The 19,721-nt window shown below is 42.1% G+C and overlaps 3 protein-coding genes across 3 annotated transcripts; 2 read left to right on the forward strand and 1 right to left on the reverse strand.

The window, feature by feature from the left end:
• The first annotated feature begins 1,267 nt into the window (after positions 1-1,267).
• Positions 1,268-11,840, forward strand: LOC146220729 (uncharacterized). Its single transcript, XM_084693440.1, has 2 exons — positions 1,268-1,581; positions 9,977-11,840. The coding sequence occupies exon 2, from the start codon at positions 10,248-10,250 to the stop codon at positions 11,691-11,693; it is 1,446 nt and encodes a 481-aa protein (XP_084549566.1). The 5' UTR covers positions 1,268-1,581; positions 9,977-10,247; the 3' UTR covers positions 11,694-11,840.
• Positions 11,841-11,870: 30 nt separating this feature from the next.
• On the forward strand, positions 11,871-16,377 carry LOC146220730 (uncharacterized). Its single transcript, XM_084693454.1, has 5 exons — positions 11,871-14,056; positions 14,427-14,549; positions 14,673-14,741; positions 15,094-15,190; positions 15,380-16,377. The coding sequence occupies exons 1-5, from the start codon at positions 14,024-14,026 to the stop codon at positions 15,514-15,516; spliced, it is 459 nt and encodes a 152-aa protein (XP_084549580.1). The 5' UTR covers positions 11,871-14,023; the 3' UTR covers positions 15,517-16,377.
• On the reverse strand, positions 16,352-18,025 carry LOC146220731 (uncharacterized). The gene is made up of 3 exons (XM_084694274.1): positions 17,962-18,025; positions 16,907-17,725; positions 16,352-16,765 (listed from the first exon to the last, which is right to left on the reverse strand). Exons 1-3 carry the CDS (start codon positions 18,023-18,025, stop codon positions 16,548-16,550), a joined length of 1,101 nt encoding a protein of 366 aa, XP_084550400.1. The 3' UTR covers positions 16,352-16,547.
• Positions 18,026-19,721: the final 1,696 nt, after the last annotated feature.

Here is a 19,721-nt window from a genome sequence, read left to right on the forward strand (position 1 = left end):
ACGAGTACTTATGTCCTTTTGATTTCTTACAGGGTTACAGTGCGTGTCCACTGCAGCGACGCGAATCGCTTGCCTTCCCACAGTTCACCACGCTCGGGGGCGTTTCAAACAGATTAATGTAGACTGTAGTTCTCTAAAGTCACTGTTGTAGTTGTCATGGCCAAGTGTGCAGACTTGGGTTTACGTAGTTGCAACATCGATCAAAATACAACTTGTTTACAAAATATAAAACTGTTTAATAGACATACACGTTGACATGAGTAAAAAAACGTTTTACTATATTCCTCAATCTCTGCTAATCTGCCGATACGATAGAGAGTTCCAGCCCGGCTAGCTAGCTAGTTAGGACAGAACGAAGTTACTAATGTGACTAAACTGAATTTGAAAGTACAAGCACCCACAACTTCGGCAAACCTTGCGCCATGCATCGTTTTTTTGTATTAACATCTCTGTACGAATACAGATATGTATCGTACAGGACTGGGTAAGCAGCCACACAAACGATTAGTTTCTCCAGCTTGAAACCTAGAAAGCTAGAAATGTTTACCATGGTTGCTACGTTACGAGAAACAAGAAAACACTCCAATTGGCCATCGCTAGCGAAAATCGCTCCTCATTAGCATAAAGTTGAGAAAATGTCAACTTGAATCGCGTCGCGTCGCTACCCACAATACACCACGCAAGCGATTCGCCTGGCTCCATAGAAAATGAATGGAAAACATGTTGTCGCTCGCATCGCGTCGCTGCAGTGGACACGCACTGTCAGTCGTTGTTGCCCATAACACGCTAGCATTCTGCTAATGAATGCTGATTGGTTAGTGAAGGACTGATACGACCAGAGCTCCCGCTTGATGGCATCCGAAGCGGAATCAGAATGTCAGAGCATTAGCAACATTAGCAAGCCAAAACTCTTTCTAGCATGTGTATTGACAGGAAGAGCCTAACCTGTCAGCTGTGTTGTCAATGCCCTGAGAGAAAAAATTAAGTGACCAGTGCTTGCCGTAAAGCAGTAGCTCTGGTCATACGATGTGTATGACATGAATTACATTTTCAAAAGCTTTTTAGAACAGAAAGGTGACTTTAAAACAATCTAACAGCCAGCAGTGTGTATTTTTTGCCTCCCCTTAAAAAATTCAGAATTCAAATTACTAGACAAAAAATTATATCCTGAGAAAAGTGGACCTTGAGGGGTACCACTCCAAAGACCTCAATTTATTCTGCACTCGCTCGTTAGCGCCCTCACATGGATATTCAAGTGAGAGAGTGGCAGTTATTGAACCCGGAAGTTTCCGGAGAGTGGCAGTTATTGGACATTAGGTGAGGTCGACTTCATGCGGCGCCGGTGTCGCCTGCAGCCGCCTGCAGCCCGGCTGACTTGAAGCAGCCAATGGCATTCTCAGCTTCAAGGCAGCAGACTGCAGCCGACTGTCGGCGCCGTCGGCGCTGCATGAAGTCGAACGCACCTATTCTCTGGTACTATCATGGATATGCGCAAAGTGGTGTCCCTACGTTTGAACATTTATTTTTAGACCTAATGTATTTAAACATCAAAGCTCTGTTGCAGTTCTAACAGCTATTAAGGTAAATGCTAGAATTATATGCGTTGCTTTTGAGTGCTTGTGTTTAAACTAATTTTGGTGCTAGCTAGCTTAGCCTTACTTGTTGTTTACTGTTGTGATGGGCAAATCGAGGCTTTTCGAAACACCGAGACAATTGAAACATTGGAGTCGGGGCTCAGTGTAAAGTTGTTATATTCATACATATAGGCTATATATATACATATATATATAAATATATACACACCTATATATATGATATGTTGATGATATAGGATTTTGCTAATGCCACACAAGTAACTACAGTAACGTTAAATTGGCTTAGAGATGGTTTTGGGAGCGGTGATCCCGCCTCCTTATACAGAGACACAAAACTTTTTTTGCAAGTACCTACACATCATTTTATACAGACACATCTTTTTTTTTTACACACAAATCTTTTTTTTCTCATTTTTTTGTTTTTTTTATTTATAACCTTTATTTAACCAATCAAAAGCCCATTGGGATCAAGACCTCTTTCACAAGGGTGACCTGGCCAAGAAAGGCAGCAGGCACGTCATAGTGTTCAAAACAGACAAACAACAATATAAAATCTTAAGGACAAAAATTAGAAAAATAAAGTGCAGAAGTTACCAATACAGTAACAATTTAAGAGCATAGGCACTGTTCAAAAGATTTCCATTGCTTTTATTTTAATAGAGCGGAATGCTTCCAGAGGAAGAAGGTTTGCAATTTTAAGTTCGGATTGAAGGGCATTCCAAGCAGACGGGGCAGATAAACTGAATGCTCTTTTTCCCGTTTCATACCCCGACACGTCTGAGTCTTTTGGCCAGACAGGTTTCGTTCAAGATCACGTCACAAAACGTTTCGAAACACTTTGACATGTGACCGAAAGAGTTTTTAAAACCCGTCTCGAAACGTTAGGTGCGTTCGACATGACCCGACTTCATGCGGCGCCGCAGCCGGCTGCAGGCGGCTGACTTGAAACAGTAACTGTTTATCAATCCACATTTTTTCCGTTCTTGTGTTCTTGCGAACTCGTTTGACGTCATCTTTCATTGCCCAAGTACGGTTCCAATCAAGCCCTCGCCCCTCGCTTTGAAGCAACGGCCCCGGTGGATCTAGGTGGTATTGCATTTATGGTTAGGTTCCCGTGTCTTCCGGTCGTTTTTATTCTATTAACTCCAGTCAACATTTACAAAACTATCTCGCCCAATAATTTTTGTTTGATTCTCGAACCTGGCTCATACTACTAGCTTTTTCATAGAATAATTTTTCCTGATTTTTGCTAAGATTGAAACCAATCCGAAATGGGTAAACTAGCAGCCCACTTATTTGCTTATGTCAAGAAAAGTTGCCTGCAAATGTGCCTGCGGATGCTAACAGGGCACGAGCACAAAAGTTCACATTGGCCGATAGCCGATTTACATTGAGTTGAATGAGCCATAGACTTATATTGAATGAGCACAGGGAGAATTGGCTGAGTTGCCTGCCTTGTTGTAGCAAGTTTAGCAAATCGTTGTCACACATAAGCCTACATGAAATGTTGTTAATATAAGCTAGTTTATTCCCGTTATTTCAAACATATTAGATTTTTCGTAAAAACGTTAATGACATGATGGCAAATATATTATGTTAAGCGCGAGCATAGATTGTTGACATGTCTATCCGGAGCAAAGACGAAGATTGATACTTTAACTGTTAACCACAATAGGAAATGGTATATATTTAAATAATATTAGTCTTTTGTTACACACCCATTATTTATTTTTTTATCGTGTCATCAAGCCAGACTGCTTTTGTGGAACAATGTTTCACCCCCACTTACATCTGATGGAAACGTCTTGTAGCCCATGGTTCTATGAACATGCCCCTTTCAAAGGAAAATGTTGAATAAAGTATATTTTAGACACACTTCTCGAGCTTTTATTTATTACATTATTAACACGTCTTGTTAGATCACGTTATATCCATTAATAGACGTTTGGTTTTGGTTGAGCATGTAAAACACAGGTCGCATTTCGACACTGATGTGAAATTGAAGGCAGTGTGAATTTTGTGGCATTTCGTTTGAATATAAAGTTGACAGTAAGCTATGGTAAGTCTGCATTATGGAAGATTTCGGTTACCAAAATAACTATTAAGCTTTCTTTAACTGGCGAGAACAACGACGGAGATGTTTATGTTAACAGTTTATTTCATCCGATACAATGCGTTGTAAATTATACTCATATCACAAATAAAAAAAGCTACATATGTGATGAGTTTCATCTAGAATAGCCCTAGATTTAGCCATATAGCCTAAAAAACTAGTGAAAGGAATACTATACAGTGACAGAATACATTTCCGTTAAGTTTGCATCATGTGTCTGATTCTTATCGGACTTGTACCCCATTCTGCCCATAGATTCTGCAACTGCAATGCCCACACGCTCGTAACCATATAGATCTATGCTCGCGACTGGTTGTCGCAAAGTATGACGTATACAGCTAGTTGCAAGCGTGTACGAGGTCTCGGATCTAGGGAAAAAAAGAGCCACTGTTTAAAGCTAGACCGGAAGAGACGGAAGTGGAAAGATGGCTGCGTCCAGTCTCGCGCTCTCGCTTGCCTCACTGCGCCACTGAGCACTTTTCATAGAAATGAATGGGGACGCCATCTTGGAAGACAAAAGTAGCTTACTCTAGTTATAGAGTATTTATCTCCTTATTCCTATCAAAGTCAATGTTCAGCCTATAGGCTATGTTCATTTGCTAAGTGACATTTCATATCGGCAGGGTTTTTCCTGCATAGAGAAAATGTTGGCGCGCGCCAAAGCTGTTTTCCCGAGCGCCAATGACAAATCCCGAGCGCCAAAGGCAAAAAAAGTCTGCATTGAAGAAAATAAAAACGCGAGCAATGCATGTCAGCGAATATGTTCTCAACTGAGTATGTTTCAAGTAGGCTACAGCCGAACCAGGCTTTTGATCAATAGTAATCGAGTTGATAAGCGTGTCTTCTTGTCTGATCAGCACGCAACTGTGAGGTGAGAATCGACAGTGGCCACTAAACTGTCGTTCCGCTGCAAGGTCCACCCCGACGTGCACGAATACACCTGTACAAATGCAAATGAAATTTCCACTCAAAATCCTGGCAAAAGTTTGATTTACGATTTCAAACGCAGCCTCCATTGGTGTTCTTAACCTGGAATGATAATATATAGTGCAGTGTTTCCTCTATGGCAAAATTTCTGCCGCCACAGTATCAGAAACCAGGCTGTACAAAATGTTAGAAATCACGAGTGCAATGCATGTCAGCGAATATGTTCTCAATAGTATGTTTCAAGTAGGCTACAGCCAAACCCTCGTTCTGTTTTGAGCAATAGTAATCGAGTTGATAAGCGTGTCTTCTTGTCTGATCAATACGCAACTGTGAGGTGCGCGAATGGACAGATTGTCCACTAAACTGTCATTCCGCTGCGAGGGCCAGTCCGACGTGCAAGAATACATCTGTACAAATGCCAATTAAATGTCCACTCAAAATGCTGACAAAAGTTTGATTTACGATTTCCAACGCAGCCTCCATTGGTATTCTTAACCTAGAATGATAATATATAGTGCAGTTTTTTTTTTCCATGGCTACATTTCTGCCGCCACGGTATCAGAAATCAGGCTGTACAAAATTTTAGGCCCTCTATCAGCAGTGATTGTTAGTGCATGTTGGAGAATTGCACGGACACGCGCTTCACACCACAGTTGAGATTGCATATGTGCGTCCTTGAGAACTGTAAGTCGTATAACTAAGTTCATTTAAGCCTGTTATTGTGTAAGTCTATAGTTCTTACAAATTTAAATCAAGTTAACTGGTGATTGTTGTTTTTATTCTTCCCCCTGCTAGCTAATAACGATTGCTGCCCTTGCTCAGGTTTGTAGTTTAGGTACAATATTATGCTGAAGTAGTTTTAATGAATGAAAAGTGGGTTTATTGTTCATATTTTCTACAGAATGCTTAGCCTATCAAGATCAAATGAAGCAAGCAGTGTACATGCTTCAGAGTGGCCTACCTTAATCAATAGGCTAGGCTCCTGACCTTTTACAATACGTTGTTATGTCAATTATTAATTGGCAGCATATGCCATTAAGAACATACTTTATGAGTGTAAGGTGTCTTTAAGTACCCTAACTTTATTGCTTTAGGGGAAATAGGACAAACATATGTGTGTGTGTGTGTGGGGGGGGGGGGGGGGGGTGTAAAACACCTGGGAATAAATACATTGATTAGAAAAAAAAGGATATACATTTTTCTTCTTTTTTTGAGCACCGAAGACCCATTTTGACCCAGGAAAAACCCTGATCGGTTATGGATAGTGAAATATTTGCTTTCTGAGAAATCGGACATGGCCTAGTATTTAACAGCATAATGAGTTATCTATCAGAATATATCTGTAGTGCGGCCGGGTGTGATTTGATTCATCGTCCACACATTGTGTGGAAGTCAATTTCGATCAAATACCAACTATCTCCATACTACATCTTGCCGACGTATCTTATACACATCGGACCGACGTCGGCAAGGCGTATGTGTGCTATCCCAGATGATCTGGGTCTTCCTCAAGCAACTAGCAACTCAGTTTGTTCTACTCGGTAACGGGCATCAGACTCAGATATATTATTAGTTTCTACCACCTCAGCTAATTCTATCAGTATCATATAATAATTATATGACCCGGCAATTCAATAAATTTCCCGGCAAATTTTGCCATGTAATGCAATGCGTATGTGCACACCGCCCCCTACCGAACAAGATGGGTAGCTCGGTCAGCAGGGAGCTGAAGAAGAGAGGCTACTGACGTCACTCTGCTGCGCCGCTCAGAATGCATTTTCGTTTTCGAATTATGGGCAGTTCTTTGCGGGCAGAACACGAAAACGAATTTCTAGAAATGCATTTGAATTAGAATTGTGGTCACGATTTTGCAGCCATGTTCTTGAAAATGAAAATGCATTTCTGGAAATGAATTTTCATTTTAGAATTTTACATTTCAAATTGAATTTTGGTATCTATTTGCTGGGGCATATTTTGAAAATTAAATTTCAAATGTCTTTTTCGTTTTCATTTTAATTAATTGAAAGAATGAGCAGTCTTAAAGAAGAAAATTAAAATGCAAATAGGATGATTGATTACTAATTTTATTTATGAGTCAAATTCTTAAAATGAAAAAGCATTTCTGGAAATGCATTTGAATTTTGGTCACGATTTGTTTCCATAGAACCCGTGCAGTTGCTCTTGAGAAAATGCGCTCAGCTACACAGTCGGCAGTTCTCGAATCGATCTCACGGTACTTTGATGGCGACGTCACAGTGACGTATCCTCGGCGCCGTCTCAAGTCGGACAAAAAGTCTAACCAGAATTCAAGGGCTGTTTATCAATCCGAAGAATGCTGAGAACGCAAGTACATTCTTTTGAAGAACATTCTTGCAAGCGTCCTTGCGAGAATGGTCTTGCAAGGACGGAGAATGAATTTGCAGGCAACTTTTCTTGACATAAGCAAATAAATGGGCTGCTAGGCATTTCTGGAAATGCATTTGAATTTGAATTGTTGTCACGATTTTGCAGCCACTTTCTTAAAATGAAAACGCATTTCTGGAAATGCATTTTCATTTTAGAATTTTACATTTCAAATTGAATTTTGGTATCTATTTGCTGGGGCGTATTTTGAAAATTTAATTTCAAATGTCTTTTTCGTTTTCATTTTAATTAAGTGAAAGAATGAGCAGTCTTTTAAAGAAGAAAATTAAAATGCAAATAGGATGATTGATTACTAATTTTATTTATGAGTCAAATAATGCAGCCACATTCTTAAAATGAAAAAGCATTTCTGGAAATGTATTTTAATTTTGGTCACGATTTGCTTCCATAGGGTTCAAGTGACGACACAGCTATTTCATGATTGGCCAGACTCACACACGACAACTTTGACGCGTGTTTTGTAATATTCGGACACCTTCAGTTTTGCCAACGCTCAAAAAAGTTTAATTGAATTAAAAATGTGTTGAAGAAAAGGTTTTAGTCAGCCTCTTCACTAACGGTTAAATTATAAATAAAGTAAAGTAAGCAAACAGCGCTTGATCGGCCATGACTGACATCAACGCAGCAAACCACGAGAAGCTGGAATGTCCGACTTCACAGAGCCGTTTTCAACTCCTCCCCGACTGCAAGCGGCTACTCTCGCCGATCGTTTCATGCAGCCGCAGTCCATGTCGAACGCACCTGTTGTTCCGATGCAGTGAGTGTTGAATGTGTCAGGACAGTATCAACACCGTAGTACTGAGCGGACCATCACTAGTTTACTTGTTGTTAGCTAGATTCAGTGTTTGTCTCTATTGATGGGGATATGTTAGTACTTTGTGAAAAGTGTACGTAATATTATTTTGTGTTATTTAAATGTAGACACTAGACAGTGTTGTGAGGTACATACTCAAGATACTGAACTTTAATTTGACCGCCCTCGTGGGCAGCGTAAAGATAGTATGCTGTGTTCCTGTAGTGTGTGTTCATGAACATTGATTTATTGGGGTGTGCTTGCCTTTGGCGAGCACAAACCATTGTTATCTCACATATATATTTACTATTAATAATGTTTATTTTCGCGCCCCTAAGGCTCAGTCAATATTTGGACTACATAGACAATGTCGATGTCAAAAGGTTCGTCTTGGTCACGATTGCGTTGGTTCTATTTGGATTTATGTTCCGTTGCACGGTTTAGGTTTTAATTAAGTTTTTGTGGCAAAAGTGAACAGTGGCTAACTTGCCAGCCACAATCACTGACGCTACTGACGTCACTAACGTCACAAAATATCGCGTGACGACCTCTTGCAGAACATTAGTTAAGCAGCTCGTTAACTTCTGGGAGATAGCTAGGCTAACTGCTTTACTGCCAGGGAGCTTTATTTCACTGAAGCATTAGCATCATGACATTAGCCTCTGTTGCCCGGGCAACACATACTACAGCGGTCTATGATGCATCTGTTTTCAATCGTTAAAATAAATATTCCTCACAAATACATTTTCGTTGTAGGATTTATTATGACATACGATTTGTTGGTGAAATTATCATTACCTGTGGTTTCAAACCAGTGTAGTCTAGTGTAGTCTAGTCTAGTAGCATAGTCTAGTAGCAAAAAAAAATAAAAAATCTCCACAACTGTTTCAGTAGCCTACGTAGGAAGTCATACGGCGGCACTACCCTTACTTAAATCAAAAGTCTTTCAATAGGTGAAACTATCTGACTAGTGACTACTAACTTGAACTCCATTGCCACAGCCTAAACTTCAATCGGTTCATGAAAATAATTCATTTCAGCCTAGACCGTACAACGGAAGTAACGTTACATCGAATTCAACCAATGCAATCGCTACCAAGACAGTCTAGTAGTAGTTGTAGCCTACAATTTACCAGGGCAGCTTCTCCACACAGCAGGGCTATACCGCATTTTGCCTGGTTACTGACAATGATCGCTACCACTGACATTCTCCCCTAGATAAATGTTACGTTTTTGGGGGCATATTTTCAGTTAGCAGATGGTACTATTTGAATCGCGATTCCATCTGAGATAGCTAGTGCTGGTAACGTTGTTGTTAAAATAAGCTTCAAAGGGGGTTCTTTATTAATGAATGAATGCAATATGAGTAGGCTAAATGCCTGAAAATATCACTAGAAGGGGAAAAACTTACAATGACGTTTAAGTCATAGAGATTAGGTCAATTTTTACACCGGTCTGCCAAATGTATTAGTTTTGATTCAACTATGAGGTTGCTGATCGCCATTCCCTCTTGCAGGGGAAATGAGAAGACGACTATTTAATTCTACACCTCACTCTTAGTATTTTGAGTTGTAAATGAGCAGAAAAACATATGCTTTTAAATCTATGTAATCTAGTAAAGTAGGTTTTTAACGCAAGCAAGCACACCCTACAATTTCCCCAGAAATTGTACCCTCTCTAGTTTTGTATGTTGTAACTATCCGTTTAAAATAGAAAAAATGAGACACATGCAATAGAGTATATTAATATTATTGGATTCAAAACTCCATGTATATTAAAGGCAGGTTATTCACCTTTGTTAAGCACCCTTTGTCATATTTGCCAAAAGTAACTTCATGTCTTGATAGCAACCAATATATCTAAAGGTTTGACGGTAATCATTCCGATATCTGTAATAAACACGACCAAGCAAGGGTAGTGATTGGATGGGCTACCTGTCTGTCTACCTTCATACCTTCGCGCACTCTGCCACTCCACTCAATGCTCATTACTCTAGTTTTGTGGGAATTGCTTTGAAGGGAGGAGGTGGGATATTTTGGTTTGAATCTTGTCAAACAAAAGCCAAGATATCTAGCTTCGCAAAATGTGCATACCCTGCCTTAAACTTGGTACTGTTTCTTCCAGATCCCTTACTGGCCAATCATACTTTATCATGAGCAGAGACTATAGAGAAAATACATATCAAGCTCCAGAGAGACTTCAGAGACTCAACCAGAGAGACTACAGAGACTCAACCAGATAGACTACAGAGACTCAACCAGAAAGACTACAGAGAGGGAGATTCAACCAGAAACAGCAGTAACCAGACATAGGATCAACCAGAGAGAAACAAGCTTCCAGAGACTAGATACAAGATCCAGAGAGACCCGACAGAGAACAAAGAGAAAGCTGAGTTATGGAGACACATCACTGTGACACATGTGGGAAGAGCCTTTCCTCATCCAGTAACCTCAAGAAGCACATGATGATCCATACTGGAGAGAGGCCCTACAGCTGTGACCTCTGTGGTAAAACTTTTAGCTGTGCTACCAGTTACACAGATCACTGCAAGATCCACACTGAAGAGAAGCCCTACAGTTGTGACCTCTGTGGTAAAACCTTTCGCCATGCTGGGGCATTGACAGTTCACTACAGAATCCACACTGGAGAAAAGCCCTACAGCTGTGACCTCTGTGGTAAAACCTTTCGCCACTCTGGCAATGTCACTGTTCACAGAAGGATCCACACTGGAGAGAAGCCCTACAGCTGTGACCTCTGTGGTAAAACCTTTAGGGAGGCTGGCCATTTCAGAGCTCATAGCAGGATCCACTCTGGAGAGAAGCTCTACAGATGTGACCTCTGTGGTAAAACCTTTAGACAGGCTGGGGGATTGACAGTTCACCGCAGAATCCACACTGGAGAGAAGCCCTACACCTGTGACCTCTGTGATAAAACCTTTAGACAGACTGGGGAATTGACAGTTCACCGTATGATCCACTCTGGAGAGAAGCCCTACAGCTGTGACCTCTGTGGTAAAACCTTTAGCCGTGCTAACAATTTTAGACTTCACCGCAGGATCCACACTGGAGAGAAGCCCTACAGCTGTGACCTCTGTCGTAAAACCTTTAGCCGTGCTGGGCAATTGACAGTTCACCTCAGGATCCACACTGGAGAGAAGCCCTACAGCTGTAACCTCTGTGATAAAACCTTTAGACAGACAGGGGAATTGAAAGTTCACCTCAGGATCCACACTGGAGAGAAACCCTACAGCTGTGACTTTTGTGGTAAAACCTTTACCCAGGTTGGCCATTTCAGAGCTCATAGCATGATCCACACTGGAGAAAAGCCCTACAGCTGTGACCTCTGTGGTGAAACCTTTAGCCGTGCTAGCAGTTACACAGATCACCGCAGGATCCACACTGGAGAGAAGCCCTACAGCTGTGACCTCTGTGGTAAAACCTTTAGCCATGCTGACACATTCAGAGTACACCGCAGAATCCACATGGGAGAAAAGTCCTACAGCTGTGACCTCTGTGGTAAAACCTTTAGCCACGCTGGCAGTGTCAAAGATCACCGCAGAATCCACACTGGAGAGAAGCCCTATATCTGTGACATCTGTGGTAAAACCTTTAGCCATGCTGGCAGTGTCACAGATCATCGCAGAATCCACACTGGAGAGAAACCCTACAGCTGTGACCTCTGTGGTAAAACCTTTAGCCGGGCTTCCAATTTGAGAACTCACTGCAAGATCCACACTGGAGAGAAGCCCTACAGCTGTGATCACTGTGACTATTCAGGTAAAACAAATAGCCAACTGAAGAGTCACCTGTGTGTCCATAGTAGAAAAATCCCAAAGCAGTGATGTCTGTGGCCAAGCTGTCCCAGCAATCACCACCTGAGAGAACTTTGTGTATGACACACCCCTGGAAGAGCTACCAGCCTGCACCTACTGGGACAGCACATGCAATAACATCACATCTACAGTCCAACATGACAGGACACAGGGAAGATACTCTACCTCTGTAACAATGGAGGGGAAGCTTTGACAGACTGGGTTGAATTTTGGCAAACCCTGGCTGACACCTTTCAGTTTTTAAGCACACATTTGTAATTTCATAAGAAACCCATCAAGGTGCTCAATGTTAGCTTCTGGAAGCCCTCTTTATCTCTGTAATCCTTTGGTGTCTGTGTATTTGACTGATTTGTTGAGTAAGATTGGTTGGTTTGTTATTGTTTTAATTACAATACCCGTCCAGGGTGATGCAGGTTGTTCTTGAAACTGTGTTTGTACTTTAAGACACACAATACAAATTCACAAGCCTGGCTGCCAGCCCAACTTCGCCCCGCCCACAATAAATATTTGGTCGGGAAGTTGGGTCTGGAGGGTCTCGTATTGAGAACAACTACATAAAACCAGGATCTGGGCGGACCAATGAAATTGCCAGGGCGGGCTTTATACGATGATGGACAGATAATCAACAGTAATGTAATCAACAAAGTCACGACAGAGCCCTTGGGTTGAATTCGTTTTCAACAAACAACATATTACATTGCTCTGATTGGTTGTAGGTCTATCCAATTGAGCGAAGAGGCATTTGTTTTACGAGTTCGGTTGAAACACGGCCCATAGTCACAGCCCAACGGAGAGTTTTCAGACTCATATTCTGTCTTGAATTATGAGTATGACAACGTCAGGCTACAAATTTACTGTACATCACGCTAAATTCACTAGATAGTGCACATTGAAAGTACAGCAGAAGATCATAACCAGAACAAGCAAGACAGGCAAGAATTTACCCTATTTGTTATTGTTGTTTACTATATTACAGTGTTTATAGTTTAATGTTTGTATTTGTATTGATTATCTCATTAAAGTCTTGATTTTGACACCATACTCTCAGAGTCAAGTTCCTCTATGGATGCAGTGTTGCACAATGTAATATTTTATCTTAATTTTGGTAACTGAATTGTTGAGATACACAACTAATTCATGATTCTCTCTTTTAGAGTTCTCTCTTTTTAGAGAACGATTGAGTGTCCCAGCTGTGCGTGATTTTATGAGGCAAGACTTACCCCCAAAAAACGTACCCATTACAAGTAGTTCAGCGTCAATGCACCCCTTCAGCCACGTTATACTGGTGTTGTGAGTGCCTTATGCCAAGGACACTGGACATCAGGTAATATGCAATAGAGCCTCGGTGGTTCTGTCGCCCCCTCATAAACCCTTGTGCCAGTGTTGCCAGGTCCGCGGTTTTCCCGCGGAATTAGGCTACTTTTGAAGTGTTGCCGCGGGTTGATTTTTTGTCCGCTGGTTCGGTTAGACCTATTTTGCATCCAAATTACATTAATATCTTTAAATACAAATTTATATTTTAAATGAAATAATTTATTTATGCCCAAATCCTACCAAACTGATTCCAGATTAGCACATACACACATGGACATGGGGCACGCACACATACACACATGCACTGTGCGTGCGCACACGTGCCTAATGCTCTCAGTCTCCTGAGAAAATCTCCTGAAAACTGGTTTTAATGCTGGCATACTAAACATTTGGTGTTACTTTGTAGATATTACAATAGGCCATTATCACGCTGATACGTAGTACTTCCGCATTCAGTGATCTTTGTGCACTGCCACTTCCGGTGGATCACTCATCACTCTGGCGAACCTATGATGGACGATTATAAGTTAACTTATACTGCATCCCTGGTAAATTTACCCAAAATAACTTTTTCTGACGTACATCGACTAACTGAACAACACTCCATCACAGCCCGCTCCAAAGTGGACAAGGGATACAGTTTCTTTTTCGAGAACTTCATCTACGAAGGTGAGTGGCTACTAGCTAGCTAGCTAACATAACATTAGCTAGGTAGGTTAGCTTATGCTAACGTCAGTTTGGCGTCAGCTCAGATGTTCGTATGGTTATAATGTGTTTAACCTACGTTAAATCCAAGTAAAGTAAGATTATTCACCTTTAAATGAGGCTGAGTCAATTCACCCTTTTAATTTGTATTCTGATAGGAAGAACGTTAGCCTCTGTCAGTGTCAGCTAGCTAACGTCAGCATAGGAGTGTCCCTTTTGCTAGAATGAAAAATCCACAGTATATGCATTAATTATTTTGTCCACCAGTGTCCAACATCATTGACAGGGCGGTGGCTGTCAGGTCTAGGTGTTACAGGTCGATGAAGAAGCGAGAACAGCCCCATTATTTGAAGGTTATTTTAAGAAGCTAAGGCATAATGGCAAGAAATGTAACCCCTTCCACTGTTGCCTGTTTACATCAAGTCAGTCAACAGCCATGTGATTTGTGACATACGTACGGTATGCAAATATCAATATATATCATGATAATGTAACTTTGCATTTAAATTCTTTAATATCCTTTTTGTTGAATCCAGCAAGTTAATGGTGTAAGGGGTTAACTACTCTACTGCGGTTGCAGATTTCCTAGACTGCGGTTGCAGATTTCCTAGGATTTTTGGTTAATTGTAATGCTCTTTCTTACATTTCTGTATCATTTGCAACAAGATTTTCATTTTAGTTTAACTTTAGCAACTAACATTATTAGTGTTGTCTTTAATGTAGATTGTTTTCCAAGCTGATGCAGCCGAACTTCAAGAAACCTCATGCAGCTGTACAGCAGGCAAGGTTCTGTGCAACCATCTAGTGGCCTTGTTGTTCCAGAGTGCCCATTACAGCATGTTGCAGGTGAGGGCTGTGGTCTGGGATGTTAACATGGGCAGGTTGATTGGAGTGACACTGGTTCTAGAGGTCTACCTTTGATTGTTAACAAGCACATCCCGGTTTGCTTTTCTATCTCTTGTTCTGCAGGTGAGAGCTGTACCACCACCTGTGGCCTGCACAAGCTCTCTGCAAACATGGCATCGACCAAGGACAAAGGTAACATTGTAGCCGCGCGGAGCTGCACCGCATTGAATAGAATTCCAGTTTATTTTTCAGCCGTGGCGTGAGCTGCCCCAAGTGCCACCCTTAACTCCACGAGCAGTGTATCCCAAACGTTACGCCTGGGACACACTGTTCGCGGAGCGAAGCGTGGCACACGGGGCAGCTGAAAAATAGACTGGAAGTCTATTCAAAGCGGTGCAGCGCAGCTGTACGTCTGGCTACATTGGTTAACATGGGAGTGAATTGGAAGCGGTGCCACTCTGTGTGGCTACCGCGAGCATAGTGTTTACACCATTACAAGCAAGATACTATTACAATCATGGCTACTTGTTAATATCATTCCCAGGGGATCCATGCAGAGCCGGTTCAGGACTTGGTTGTTAGGAGACCAAAGCCATCTGCCAGGAGTGTATGCAAATCAACACTCTATCAAGCATACACAGGTAATGTTACTGTAACTAATATCATACTGTTGGCTGCCGTATAATACATAATTGTATCTTGCCACTTTTATACACATAATTATGTAGCAAATATAACACACAGTAGTGTAACAGCAGTGAGCAATTCTCCAGAAAGACAAGAGATGTGTGGATAATTTAACACTTACTGTTTTTAATTTTACATTTCAGGATCCCTCCCAGACCCGCAAGTCTTGTCTCTTGGGGAAGGACTGAAAAACCTCAGGCCGCAACCACTAATATCCTCAGTGCTGCATGGCTTGTCTCAACTCTCCATGGTCGACTCCAGGTTCGGACCTGTGCCGTGAGGTTCACCCCTGTCCTACCAGTGTCCTCCTGTGGTCAAACGCGGAAATTATGTCCAACACCCAGGTGCACCAACATTCCCTAAACTGCCTTTAGAGGGGTCAACATTTCCCACTACTTTTCCAAACGTTGACCCAAACTCCCAACAGTTTCTCCATTTGGACAGCTTAACTGTGACACACGAGATGGCAGCTGAGAGAGAGGAGCAGACACGTGAGCAGTCTGAGTGCCCATTATGGCAAGCTTTACGCAAGCCTAGAGTGACAGCTAGTAGGTTCTATGAGGTTAGCCATGTGAAAGGGCCGTCTTCTGGTCAGACCCTGGCAGGGCGGATACTTAAGGGAGTACACCAGACTCCCGCCATGAAAAGGGGCCTTGAACGCGAGCCACAGGTGCTGGAACAATATTCAAAACATTTCAATGTAAATGTCTCACGCTGTGGATTTGTTATCCATCCCGATGCTCCTCACATCGGGGCTAGCCCCGATGCGAGGGTATATGACCCTAGTGCCATTCCGTGTTTTGGGCTTGCTGAAGTTAAGTGCCCAGACATCTCCAGCATTTCTGAGGCAGGACATGTAAAAATTGTGAATGGTCAGGCAAAACTGAAGCAGAATCATAAATACCACTGGCAGGTTCAAGGCCAACTGGCAGTAACTGGATTGAGTTGGTGCGATTTTATAACAGATACTGAGGGAGACTTAACAGTCGAAAGGGTCTGGAGGGATGATGAAATGATAAAAGAGATGAAAAAGAAGGTGGACCTGTACTTCTTTGGTACATATATGAATGTGTATCTTCAGCAGAAAGTGAAATGAACTGAATGAATAAAGGAAATGAATGAATAAAAGATTTTATTAATTCCCTTTTTCTGAGTACATTATTTACATATTTACATTATTTGAATACTTTCAGGATGGACTGACCTTTACAATTGATTATAGATGAATGACTTCTCATTCATTATATACATCTCATTCAATATATACAATGTATTCAGTATACAGTTGAATGCATGTGATCGGGGGAAACACTATTCAACAGGGATGTAGCCTTTTAAATCAAGTGGTCCCTGGAAGTTGGTCATCACACAGCAGACGGTCCACAGCTGGTTGACTGTCCCAGACAAGGTTAGAGGGAGAGTGTGTTCCCAGATGCGATATTCCTTGACTCTGCGTATTGCTCTTTCCACGAGGATTCGAAGTCGGGCGATTGCTTGTGTTTTTAGAGCATCCTCTTTGGTGAACTGCGCTGTGGTTAGAGATGAAATAAGTTCATTTCTATTATTTCAGTGAGTGCCTCAGTACTTTTTTTAACATTTGTCTGCACACCTTAATGATTATCATTTTGGTCACAGTTTTAATTTGAAATGTTCATTCCTTTCATGCCTACCTGTCATCTTGAAGGGTGGTATAATCAGCATTGCCCCACGGTCAGCTAGCAGCTTCTCGATGGTGAAACCCTTGTCTGCCATGCAGCCATCTCCTGGCTCCAGTAAGTCCAGCAGTCCACTTTGTTCAGTCAGCTCTCGGTCAGAGATGGAGCCGGTGAAGAGACTTGACACAAAAGTCACAGCACTACATGGGGCAATCCCAATTAATCCCTTCAAGGTTGTCGTGTTTTTGTACGATGAGAAAACCTCAGACTGGAGAGTGAGGGATGATGGATTCTGGCATCGCACCTCGGTGCAGTCGATGATTACACGAACATCTGGACTGTACTGCACAAATTTGCTTGGCATGGTGTTCTTGACTTGCTGTTTACTCATCCAGATGGGAAGGGAGCCAAGGAGCAGGTAAAGGTAGTTGGCCCACGTTATAACAACACGGGAGACAGTGGACACACTGACCTGAAACATGTCAGCCAGCACCTTCTCTTGCAGGCCTGCAGCAACTCTGCAGCAGAAAAGAAAAAACTCATCAACCAGTTGCAGCCTACGCGTTGGACTGGGAGAAATGGGTTCAAATGTTTGTCCCTTTTTCTGAGCTTTCGACCAATAAACCACCATGGAGGCAGATGGTTGAATTGCCTCCCAGAAGTGACAAAAAACATATCTTGACGTGAATCTTGTGTAATAAAGGATGTCCTTGTCTGAGACACAAAATCGGTGAAAATGCACTTCACCCACTTTCTGCTGTGACAGCTCTGTTGTCAGCTCCTTGATTTTGTCTTCCAGTTGCTGTATGTGTGCAGCAGCAGCATCCAGTGCACCTGTATGAGAGGAGAGAAAAAATTAAAACATCTGACCCAGATTTTGTCTGTGACTTGCATATTGGAAGTTTTTTGGACCTCTAAAGCTACATGAAATAGCTTTTTATAGCTCAATATTCACCTTTACGTTTAATCAAGTAAGATATAAAATGCAATGTTTGTACTTGTGATGAAGCTGGTAGGTCATCATGAGGAGGTAGTCCAACATTTCAGAACACCGGCAAACACTGACATACCTGGTTTAAGAGCAGAACCGTAATCATGTTCTGTCATCACCACCGAAGCTGCGACCTCCTCCATCGCCTCTTCCTCACATGGTAGGGGCTGCTCCAGAGGAAGGGCTGGACAAACGTCATGGCCTAAGCGAGTTGATGCTCTTTTATAAGCAGACTCCCTTCTTGGCAGTCCCCAGTTGTTCCACTGGAAACGGGAGGGCACAGAACCGATTTGCAGACGCTTGATGCGACCTCGGTTGGTAAAGTTAGCCACGTCAGCTAACGCTAGCCTGCTAGCACTACCTGTAGCGTTAGTGTAGTCTGATTCACTAAAGTGCCGGCTACAAACAAACGTGCTACCTTGTTTTATTTTAAAGTTTGGCCCCTCATCCCGGCGAACCGCTTTAATCCACTTCTTCCTTAGACTCAATTCAGTCGGGAATCCATGGAAACTTAAGTAGGGTTGGCGTTGTTTGTTCGATTTACAAAGTGGAACAGAGCAGTGACATCTAGCCTTCGTTTCAGCCATTGTTTAACTGCGCCGGAAGTGGACATGCACAAAGTTGACAAATCCCGCCCATGAAACCCGGAAGCGTGATAATCCCCTATAGATTTGGCAATGAAAGCAATGCTGTTGGACTTTAAAAGCAGTGTATATGGTTTGTCAGGGGCATATTTTGAGTTCTGATATTGGGCTGGTTTTTGGGCTGGTTTTATTGGCCATTGGGCTGGTTTTGGGCTGGTTTTGATTGGCCATTGGGCTGGTTTTGTCACACAGACCTGGCAACCCTGCCTTGTGCTGCCTTTGGCTCATTGTGATCCACTGTCGTGGTGCAAAAGGTGGGTAACAATGACCCGAAGGCATCACAAGGGTAAAAGGAAGACATATTTTGAATGGTAATTTTAGGCCCCGTCCATAGCCCGGGTAAATTTAGAAACGCAAAGATATGTCTGTGTTTGCACCTCCAGTACACACTAATACGGCATATTCGGATACTGAAAACTGAGCTTTTCGAATACGCTACTCTAGCCGGAGACATTTGAAAACGCCGGGTACGCGAAGTAGTGTAGATGGGGTCCCCAGAACTTTTCAGATACGAGGGCTCTGTTCGAAAACTCTTAAAATGCGTCCTTCCTTCCTTTCGAGGTCTGTTTGAAATGTCTTAAATCTTCTCTTCCTGTCTAATAAGATACCTTGAAATACGTCACATAACGGTCATTTTTTAAGAGAGCATATGAGCTGCCTTGCTTTCTTAATGGCGGCACGTATTACCCATAACTCTGTGCGTGGGGTTACCGTGAGCAACAAGTTAAACAGAATCCTTTAACCGCCATTGCTCTACGTTTTTACAATTCATATTTCAGCTAAACGGTACTTGTAAATCAGCATCTGAATAAAAATGTATCGAGAAGTGGGCAGTGTAGTTGCTGACTCTCCTAATTTGTAAATTTGCTCCGACTTTTCGTAACGTACAGTAGCTAGCATCGCCGTGCAGTGCAGGCACTAGCTAATTGCTGCGTTTTATCATAATCCTATCAAATGAGTGAAATACAAACACAAATGTTATGAGCTATTGAGCCTATATCTAACACAAGTTTAAATACAGCTTAACTTGACTTAGTGTGACAATAAACTCAATGCAATTGACTGCCGTCTGACAAAGCGCGCTAGAGCCAGCACACAATTACACGCAGCGCGATGACGTACATCCTGTCTTAATAGGCTGTTCGAAAACAACGGTTTTTAAGATACCTTACCCCGAAGAGAGCTGTCTCGTTAG

This window comes from Hypomesus nipponensis, chromosome 27 (genome assembly GCF_054491055.1).
Source record: "Hypomesus nipponensis isolate SF chromosome 27, ASM5449105v1, whole genome shotgun sequence".
NCBI lineage: Eukaryota > Metazoa > Chordata > Actinopteri > Osmeriformes > Osmeridae > Hypomesus > Hypomesus nipponensis.